The sequence below is a fragment of the Notolepis coatsorum genome, assembly GCF_963971535.1.
Source record: "Notolepis coatsorum genome assembly, chromosome: 14".
Classification (NCBI taxonomy): domain Eukaryota; kingdom Metazoa; phylum Chordata; class Actinopteri; order Aulopiformes; family Paralepididae; genus Notolepis; species Notolepis coatsorum.
Genome location: NC_140178.1, coordinates 52,570,396 through 52,581,430, shown reverse-complemented (window position 1 = coordinate 52,581,430; position 11,035 = coordinate 52,570,396). Strand labels below are relative to the sequence as shown.

The 11,035-nt window shown below is 39.9% G+C and overlaps 1 protein-coding gene across 1 annotated transcript; it reads right to left on the bottom strand.

Moving 5' to 3' along the window:
• Positions 1-69: 69 nt before the first annotated feature.
• Positions 70-11,001, bottom strand: smim22 (small integral membrane protein 22). Its single transcript, XM_084329632.1, has 4 exons — positions 10,848-11,001; positions 3,723-3,866; positions 3,361-3,425; positions 70-765 (listed from the first exon to the last, which is right to left on the bottom strand). The coding sequence occupies exons 2-4, from the start codon at positions 3,850-3,852 to the stop codon at positions 718-720; spliced, it is 243 nt and encodes an 80-aa protein (XP_084185758.1). The 5' UTR covers positions 3,853-3,866; positions 10,848-11,001; the 3' UTR covers positions 70-717.
• Positions 11,002-11,035: the final 34 nt, after the last annotated feature.

Here is an 11,035-nt window from a genome sequence, read left to right as displayed (position 1 = left end):
ATATATATCAAACAATGTGAAAATGATAATTGTCTGTGCAATAAAAATGATTACAAACAGTACGTGGTGTTCTGATTTTGAGTGCATGCACACGGCCAACTCTTTATTGAATGAAATGATCTGTACAATTTACATAAAAAAGAAGGCAACAATAGCCCACTGCTAAAACTGCAATGAAAATAAAAACGCTGAACTTTTGGCTTTGTGAACTCACTTTACAATCAGCCATCAGTGTGAATATACCATTATATTTTTAGGCTTCCTCAGTGGTGTCTTAGCAACAGGCCTCTGCACAGTAGTGTAAATAAACAATCAATCAAATGTCAATTTAAAAAAAAGGGGGGGGGCATTCTAAATATTTTCATATTTCTGGCACTCAGGGCATGAAGTCAACAGGCAACAGTGACTACTAGCTAGTGGATTCAGAATTTCACCTGCCAAATGTAATTTCTTAACATGTGACTGAACACCTGCCAACGTGTCCAGTAGAAATGACAGATTGTTCGTACGGTGGCTACTAGTGTTAATTTCAAGCCCTGCTTGGTGCCTAGTAAACAGATACAACAAAATTAAAAACACTTGATTTGGCACATGGATTAAAGTGCTGGAGTACATCCAATCACAAATAGCCAGCTCTACACAAACAATGTAATTTTGTAAAATGTTTTAATAATTTACAAATGGAAGTCTTAAAGTCTTTCTTGGTGCTTCTGGCGTTCAGGGTTCCAAGGCCATGTTTTCTATCCCCAGCTTGCGTTTATGTGGCTGTATGGGGAGACAGCGTGGTAAGAGAATTTATATACCATATCAACACACTTTACTAGAGACACTGCTTTCACTGTTGTCTCGCAAGAAAGAGTACACAACCTTGATGGAGCTCATAGGCCACAGCGCCTGCGGTCACAGTTTAACACTCAATTATTAGTCTTTGTCATCGTGTTAAACTATATGCCTAGAAGCAGTATTGGTGCCTAGAAGCAGTATTGGTACCCGATAGGAGAAAGGAACACCGCTTGTTTTCTCTAGGGCGGTGAAAAGACCACATTGAAAATAATTCACAGAAATGTGTGTGTTATACACATCTATGTCTTTGACAGCCCACCTTTCTTAACAAGTCAAGTGTTACTTTATTAATCCCCTTAGGGAAATGCAGGTGTCATACTGTAGCAGCATGGGGGGGGGGGGAGGAGGTACAGGCAAGGAAAAAAAAGATAATAATAATAATAATAATAATAATAATAATTGAAGGGACATTTAGTATGGAATAGTATGAAGACATTTCGGCCTGGCCTCATGGGGGGGGAAGCTTTCTTTCCCATCCCCCAATTTAGTTGTTATGCAAGTCCCCTCCTGGTCCTTGTGCTGCCCTACTGTAGGTCTTGAGAGGGTGTAGCCTACCACATGCCTCCTCCAATACATGTGGAGTCTGGATTAGAGTTTCACTGGGAGAGCGTAACGCACACAGATGTTCACGCCATCTCCCCCAGATCCCCTCCCTACTGGACAGGCGCCCCGACTGTAGTAGGAGTCGCTATTGCAATGACCAGGGCCCTCATTATCAGTTTTTCTTAGAAAGTATTCTATTTTCATACGTAAGCACATAATTTAGAATGTGTGCAAGCACAAAAAAAACGGGATTTATCAACCGTGCGTACACAGGTCCTACGCTCCTCCGTGTTGATAAATACCTCTTTGTTCTACCGTCAATGCTCGTGCATGATTATCCATATATGGTCATGAAACACCCCCCATGGGATGTGAAATAATGGACTGACCCGAGCAGAACTCTGAGAAACTTCACAGGAGATTGTTCACTGAGGCGCTGCCGAACCAAGAAGACACAACCGGTGTTTATACAGGGTATAAATAAAGGCTGACTTGTACACGGTGATGTCAGATATCAACGGCTCCCTAAGACCATTGCTGCAATTCTGCCTGGACAGCTCAAAATACTAATAAAGACTGTTCGTTGACCACTGTTTGGCGTTGGTGGTTTGATTGATTGATTGAAAAGTTTATTAACAGATTGCAGAATGGGTACAGTACAGTACAGCTCAATACATACAATTGTTAAGGGGATGCAGACCAGAGAAAGACGTTTGTCTTGTTTACATCAGGGTCGCCCCCTGTTGTCGGTATTAGCCTAATACAGACAACAAAATAGATGCCTCTAAAAATCATATACTATTAGGTAGCCTATATGAATTACATATAATAGCAGCCATAGCCTACATTATGCAACAGTAACTTGCGCATACCAGTGTATGCGACGGACCAGTGTATACCTTATATCATATTCATATAATAGTTTACTCTATCAGCATACCAGCATGTAATACGTTCTGAGTGTGTATCTACCTCAACTCATTATTTTGCGCATAGATTGCAGAAATACGGGAACGTTTTGATTGATATTAAAAGGCTTTGACATTGTAAAACTAAATACGTGGAATTCTGTAAGCATAATACAAGTCATATCACCCACACGATATATGCTCTGTGTCCAGAGCATGTATGCTTTTCATTCATTTAAGACACATTATTGCAAGGGTTTTGTAATACACATACACCCTGTTCTCATTGCAATGCGTTTTTTATTCTTTCTTATACAGTAGGAAGGGGGAAGAACACTATATCGTGGGTGTTCATATGACTTGTATTCTGCTTACAGCTTCGAAATTCCACTTGTTTCGTTTAACGTAAAGCCTTTAAAATATAATCAAAACGTTCCTGTGTTTCTGCGCAAAATAATAATGAGTTGAGCTACGCGGAGCGCAGTCAGTCAGTACACCCCGTATATTCCCGATAACGCTATATAAACCATGCTGCATTCATTCGGAGATAAAGACCTATTATTCCAAATGCTATTTATAGGGTTTTGACCATAATTACACTACTGTTGCTATTTTACAATGAACTATAATGAATTACGGTTCATACAGAACACGCCAGTGATGAAACGAATACACAGAAGCTTATTTCCTTGTTGTAATAATATATTCTACCAACGGGCGCCAGCTACGCATGCTCTGGGCTGTGCGTAGACATACGCACAAAGTCAAGTTCACGTTCAAATTCAAATCCCACACTTTGCTTAGAAATGGTCATACGCACGGGTTAAGCACATATCTGTGCTTACGCAACGTTGATGAATGAGGGCCCAGGACTCATATCCCCACCCGCGTCCCACCCATGAACACCGACACCTTGGTCTCTGCGGTGGTAGGCGAGTGCTTAGACCTCTACATTACCCAGACACCTCGAAAAACCTAATCCTATGGTTAGTGGTTAAGATAAATGAAAATGTAAGTCAAAATAATGTCCTCACAAGTACAATAATACCAGTGTGTGTGAGTGTACCTTCTCATCACAGCAGCAACAGCAGCAGCGGATTAGAACCAGAACAACCAGCAATAGAACCATACCTTAGAAGCACAGAATGGAGCACACAGTCTCATCAGAAAATATACTAATCGACAGGAAAAAAGACACAAATAACCAAAAATACATTAAAAGTATAATTTCAATATATTTAAACACCTCTTAAGTACAACTTTTAACACACCAAGTACACTTTACGAATACATAAAAAGGTATACAAATTATACTTGGATGTGTATACCTTTCGTTGTATGTCTGATTTAGATATATTGATATTTACGTGTGTGTGTGTGCGCGCGCGGCACAGGCATGTGATGTGTGTGCACATCACCTTCCCCTACCTATGAAGATGAAGAAGACGGCGAAGGAGGCGATGTCCCAGTCGGACTGGAAGAGCTGCTTGGACTGCAGCCTGGAGATCACATCGTTGAACTGCTCCTTCACCTCCTCCCCGAGATCTCGCTCAGCCATTGCTTTGGATTAGCCTTGAGGAGGTGCACAGAACACATTACAGTCAGTGCTCCTCAACCCTTTAGTCTTGAGGTGCACAGAACACATTTGAGCCTTGAGGAGGTGCACAGAACACATTTGAGCCTTGAGGAGGTGCACAGAACACATTTGAGTCTTGAGAAGGTGCACAGAACACACTAGAGTCTTGAGGAGGTGCACAGAACACATTTGAGTCTTGAGAAGGTGCATAGAACACATTTGAGTCTTGAGAAGGTGCACAGAACACATTTGAGTCTTGAGAAGGTGCACAGAACACATTTGAGTCTTGAGAAGGTGCACAGAACACACTAGAGTCTTGAGGAGGTGCACAGAACACATTTGAGTCTTGAGAAGGTGCACAGAACACATTAGAGCCTTGAGGAGGTGCACAGAACACATTAGAGCCTTGAGGAGGTGCACAGAACACATTTGAGCCTTGAGGAGGTGCACAGAACACATTAGAGCCTTGAGGAGGTGCACAGAACACATTTGAGCCTTGGGGAGGTGCACAGAACACACTAGAGTCAGTGCTCCTCAACCCTTTGTACTATATTGTAGGTCAGGGGTTCTCAAACTTTTTTATACCACGACCCCATTTTATTTAGTATTTTTTTTTGGCGACCCCACACTTAATGTATGACGTAATTTCAATGTGGAATTAGGGAATATCAAAATAAAAGCACGTTGTTGAACTTGATCATGCATATTTATTCGAACATTTTATTACAGCACTATGTTATCAATAAACATTTATAAAACTTTTTTTTTTAATATATAATTTTTTATTTTTTTTTACTTGCCAATGCACTGTCACCTACCCACGACCCCACTTTGGGTCGCGACCCATAGTTTGAGAACCGCTGTGTGAAAAGGTGGGTATGCCATGAACTCACACTGGGTGGTCAATGTAAGATGAACAACCATTAGCATACAGTGTATATATAAATTGTGTGTGTGCATGTGTCGACTAAAGACGCACTTCTTCAACCATTATCTGAAATGAAAAATATATATATCTAACCCTAACTAACCTTACTTAGAGCCATATGAAATCCGCGTTCACGGAATCGAGCAATAAAAATGGAATCAACTGCAAAAAAATATATATATTTTTTTTTGAGAACTTGTACAGCACTTTGTTCAACTTTGTCAGTGCTGTAAAGTTTAAACCTTTTTAAATCTTAGACAAACAAAACACTTTGCTTTCATGAAATATTGTAAGCAGTCATTTGAGGCTTTATAAAAGCAGCACAATGAACACAAATCTGTCAGTGCCGAGTCCGACCTCATCTTAAATAACAAACAGCATTGCTTGTTGTAATTAACAAAGAGAGGCAGAGTTGATTTTGCACAAGAATTAAAAATATATATAATTTCTTTTTTCTTTTTTTAATAATCGAATTTTATTTTCATATTCAAATCCCATGCCCATCGAACGAAGCTTCGAAGTATTTAAGACAGCCCTATTAAATGGACTGTTATCTTATTAAATTGTGGACATTTATTCATTCCCACTTATTAGACACAATTTCTGATGGTAAAATGCACGTACAAAGCAAAATACAGAATTCTGAAATATTAAAATGGAAAAAGCGGAATTTGGAAAAAAATAAAACGGATTTCATATGGCTCCGCACTTGTCCTTATATACTAACCTACACTGTAGCACTCCCAACACTTTGATGAACATTGTTACTCAGCTGATAAGAGTTGTGCCCTTCCTGATGACTTGTCGTACAGAACTTGTAAGTCGCTTTGGATAAAAGCGTCAGCTAAATGACTACGGTAAATGTAAATGTGATATATTTAAGCATTACATCACGCGCAGGAGTGGTTTGTGAACAATAAACCATGCCTAGGGGTGGTCGTTAGACCCCCCTAGGCATGGTTTATTTTTCACAAATCACGACTGCAAGTGGTGTAATGCTTTTATACAACTGCCACATTCATCCAACCTTATTGCTATACAATAAACACACATTAATCGAAGATTTATTGAAAAAACCATCCGCCAGAAAAAGTAGTTCCCACAACAACAAAAAAGACAAGTTGCCTCCATGTGGAAGCAGCTCGGAAGTGCATCCAACCAACTAACACATCCAACTGTGTGTTATTGGAATGATTGAGAGAAGTTGCCTCCATGTGGAAGCAGCTCGGAAGTGCATCCAACCAACTAACACATCCAACTGTGTTATTGGAATGATTGAGAGAAGTTGCCTCCATGTGGAAGCAGCTCGGAAGTGCATCCAACGGATCCAACAAACTAACACATCCAACTGTGTTATTGGAATGATTGATTGAACATTTTATTACCAGATGCAGAATGGGTACAATACAGTATGGCTCAATACACACAATTGATTTGATTTGATTTTATTAGGGATCCCCATTAGCTGGTGCGATAGCAACCAGCTAGTCTTCCTGGGGTCCACAAAAAAAAAAAAAAAAAAAAAAAAAAAATCACTATTGCAAAAAACAAAATTATTAAAAGTCAGTACACACAATGCATAATGAACCTACTGTAACAATTAATATAGCTAAAATTACATTAGTGTAAAACAAAAACAAAATTACTTTACAGTGTTAAAAACAATTTAAAAACAATTTAAGATTCTTTTTAAAAGTGAATCTACTGTAAATGCAGCAGAGGTTCCGAGGCAGGCCATTCCACAGAGTTAATGCTCTAAAAATAAAAGATCTCCCCAGAGCGCTGGTTCTAGGACCTGGCAATTCAAGCTGCCCACTACTGGAACCTCTAGTGTAATGCTCGTGCACAGTATTACTAAAAACAATCTGATTATGTATAAAAACAGGAGTCTTACTGCTCATGACCAACTTGAACAGCACAAGTATATTAAAAGACAATCTATTTTCAACGTTAAGCCAAGAGAGGCGGGCATGCATACGGCTCACATTAGACCTTAGTGAGCAGCCCAGCCCCAGTACCAACCGTGCTGCCCTGTTCTGGACCACCTGGAGCTTCCTGAGGTCACCACTGGCAGCAGATGACCACATCGCAGAGCAATAGTCAAGATGACATAAAACTAAACTTTGCACTATCTGACATAAAAGGGGACGGGCAACAAAAGAAGCACATTTCCTGGAAATACCAATTGCTCTTCCCATTTTTAAAACAATATAATTAATATGCTGAGACCAAGACAGAGTGCAATCCAGCATCACTCCAAGGAGTTTAGTACTTTCAACTTGTTGAACTGCTGAATTACACAAGTTTAAATGAAGCTTTGGATTTGTAGATAACCTGTGCCTTGTTCCCAGCACAATACATTTAGTCTTGGAGATATTAAGGACAAGTCTATTACATACTACCCAGTCATGCACAACTTTAAGTTCTCTACTCAAAACTTCATTAAGTACATTGCATGATGGTGCAGCGTAATACAATGTTGAATCATCTGCATAAAGAACTGTTGTAGCACATTTGGTAGCCCAAGATAGGTCATTCGTAAATACAGAGAAGAGCAAAGGACCTAGGCAACTTCCTTGCGGCACGCCACACTCTAGACCTCTGCTACTGGACAGGCTGCCATTTAGATACACCTTCTGTGATCTAGAGGACAAATAACTTTAGTATCCACTTTAAAGCAGAAGAGTTAAAACCATAACATTTAAGTTTATCAACCAGTAGAAAATGGTCCACTCCAGCACATCAAATGCAGCACTAAAATCTAACAGCACAGCTCCCACCAACATAGAGTTATCTATAGCTTTAAGCCAGTCATCAGTCATCTGTATCAAGGCAGTAGAAGTAGAGTGACCAGCTCTATAGGCATGTTGAGAATCTGTTGCAAGCTTGTTTGAAACAAAATACTCTTGAATTTGTTAATACACCAACTTTTCCATGATTTTGCTCAAGACAGGTAAAATACTTATAGGTCTAGAATTTCCCTCATTAAAAGCAGCTTTGGTATCCTTAGGTAAAGGAAAAACCTTCGCCTCCTTCCACATCTTTGGAAATAGACCCACATCCAAACATCTATTCATAATATGACATATAGGAGATGCTATAATACCAGCAGTCATTCTCAGCACTTTACTATCCAGGTTATCTAGGCCTGCTAACTTACTATCAGGAAGAGAGCGGAGTAACCGCTCCACCTCACTGACTTCAGCCTGATGAAATTCAAATTCACACATTTTGTCTTTCATTATAATATACTTAATACAATTGTTAAGGGGATGCATACCAGAGAAAGACTTTATGACATACCAGATTTACAATAAACCTACTTTAGAGGGCCTAAACTTAACCAGTTGGAAACCAGGCGTACAGTAATAAAATTAGCAATCAATCAATCAATTCAATAGACCATGCTCACTTAAAACAGCGCAGCACTCAGCTGCTTCTATGTCTCTCAGTCCTCCGCCGTTTCAGACAGGAGTGTGTGTGTGTGTGTGTGTGTGTGTGTGTGTGTGTGTGTGTGTGTGTGTGTGTGTGTGCGTGCGCGTGTGCGTGTGTGTGTGGGTGTGCCAGACAGTGTACGCGAGTGAGTGAGCTCTGCAGTCAGGGGCAAGGAAGAAATTCTTTAAAAAAATATTGCAAATAATCAATCAATCAATCCACGATTTTTCTTTTGTTCTACAATGACTCATGACTAGGGATGGGTACCGAATTCGGTACTTTTGAGGTACCGAACCGAAACACGTCAGTACTACCGAGTATCGAATCAAGTGAGATACCGAAAAAATAAAAAAAATAAAATTACTTTTTTCTTTTCATGTCAACATTCACACGCACAATATATGCTTACCTAGGATTTGACTTGATTCAACAACAAAGCAGTCGGAGCAATGACAAGCCGAAAACTGTCGAAATTGTAGTTATTTGAAGTTTGGATTTTTTTTCTTTTTACGACTGAGGTAGGTAAATTAAATTTCTTGAGACTAAAGTACCGAAAAAAGGTACCGTTGGGTACCGGTATCGATTCACAGGTACCGGTATCGGTTCAAATGTGAAAGGTACCCATCCCTACTCATGACCCATCAATTACATCATCCAACATTGTTTAAAGGACTAAGACATTCGCCGTGACAGAATCGCTTTATATTTAATCGTTATGACGCTATCAACATATCAATTTGTTAAAGATTATTGTCCGCCATCTTGTTTTCTCCGAAGAATCCGCACGGCGGAGTGATGTGATTCGGTTGTGGGCGGGTCCTGGGACCAGGAGCGTGGATTGTGACCTATACATACGTGTAAATGGACTGTTTCAGCCAATCAGAATCGAGAAATTTGCATGCCGTTGTATAAATATATATAATATATCTCAAACTTGAGATCACACGCTAAACCTGTTCAGAGGACCGGTGCTACCCAGATTTGGACCATGTGGTCATCAAAAAGGAAGACCACTGGAGACACAGATCATCTTATATAGAGTGCAAAATAAATCACTGACATTTCAACAGTGTATTTTTTTTGCATCACTTTGAAGAAGTATGTTGAAAAGTTTTTTTGCACCCTATTAAATATTTTTCTAAAGATGATCTATGTGCTCCAGTACCTTCCTTTTTTATACATTATATATAAATAATCAGTACATGTGGGAAAACTATGATTGATTTCCTGGGGTTGGTGAATGAGGTTTCTGAGGCCAGTAATCTGTCCATAAGGCTAGAATAGTGAACAGTTGATTCATCCTAATCTGATTTACTTTGACATATTTTTATGTGTGTTTGTTTAACCCTTACCTTAACCTCAGTGTAGACATCTCACCTAGTCTGACTCACATGATATAGACTGTGGTCTGTGGGTATAAAAGTGTGCCATTGGCCAACTATTTCAGTTGGAATTCTATTTTGCAAGGGCACTGTCACTACATCCTGGGCTTAGTGTCGCCCAGGATGATTGTGATGGTTAAAGAAATACAAACAAGCCAGAGCACGGAATGATAATAGGTTGTTCAGCCAGACCTCTCAAATGTAGTGTGGAGAGATTTACGGCTACATCTCACCTAACCCCAACTTTTAGAGATCAGTTGCTATCCTAATATGTTTAAATTGTTCATCAAAACGAAATGTGTACATGTGCACGACATTCAAGGACTGCGGTACATTTCCCCCTCACATTTACCCAACCAGGCGGGGAATGTACATTATCCGGTTTTGATTGATTGATTGAAAACTTTATTTTAACAAGATTGCAGAATGGGTACAATACAATACAAACTGCTAAGAGGTTACTGCAAAGTTGGCAAATGTAGGCCTACACATTTCCTGTGAAATGTGCAACATCAGTTTCCGTAGTTTTCCTATATTTACCGAACATACAGTCTTAATTTGGGCCCTGAGTGACCCACCAGTTAATGAGGATAAAGACTAGAGAGAATGAGACTCCAGACAGCCAAGTAGCCCTGAATGATGTCACCTGGCCCCTGGGTGCAAAAACATGTAGCAACTTTTCATCTATAGAATTATGAAGCTTTCCTGGTCTGGATTTGTTACAGACTTGTTTGAATAAACAATTGTAACCGAGTGTATTTTAACCTGTGCCCAAACTGCCCATATAATCCAGAGGCAGCCGCACTAACCAGGGTCAGACTGGTTAGCAGGTGCTAGTTGACTTAGTTATTGACTCTTGCTCAGTTTATACTATAATGATTTGGTCAACAAGCCTGAAGCCAGATACTGAGCCTGAAAGACACGTGACCTGACAGGTAAACCAAGGAAGCTACTCAAAGAACAGAGGCTACTTTTCAAATCGTGCAAAGGGCGTTTCAAATCATAGAATCTCACATTTAAACTGGATTAAATTCAATAGTTACATTGACAGATTATAGTACCAGGCCTGTTTCAAACATTTTGGCGACCTTTTCTATTTGACTAACGACTGTAATGAAGAGCTCATAGGCCGCCGGATATATTATAAATAGCGCACTAAGTAACCCCAGTCCCCACTCCCCAGCCAAGAACAGTGAGTGAGAGACTAATATAAAACGAATTATAGAACTTACCTTTAGTTTAATCAAACGAAGATATGATGTTAGTTAGCCACAAATCCTTGTCGCCCACCTGTTAATCGACTCCGCTGCCTGTGTTGGAGTCTTCCGGGTACTAGAGACAGACGGGTCTACCTGGACACCTCGGCGCACCTTGGTTTCCAGTCCACTGGAGCACTTATTTGTATGTATGGGGCAAAGGT

Bases quoted from the DNA above. Each gene is read 5' to 3' on its own strand.
- smim22 (XM_084329632.1), bottom strand. From the start codon at position 3,852: ATGGCTGAGCGAGATCTCGGGGAGGAGGTGAAGGAGCAGTTCAACGAT. The intron at 3,426-3,722 runs GTAGGGGAAGGT...TGTGCTTCTAAG, and splicing joins CGTCTTCTTCATCTTCATAG to GTATGGTTCTATTGCTGGTT. The intron at 766-3,360 runs GTACACTCACAC...CTCCCCATACAG, and splicing joins GTTGCTGCTGTGATGAGAAG to CCACATAAACGCAAGCTGGG.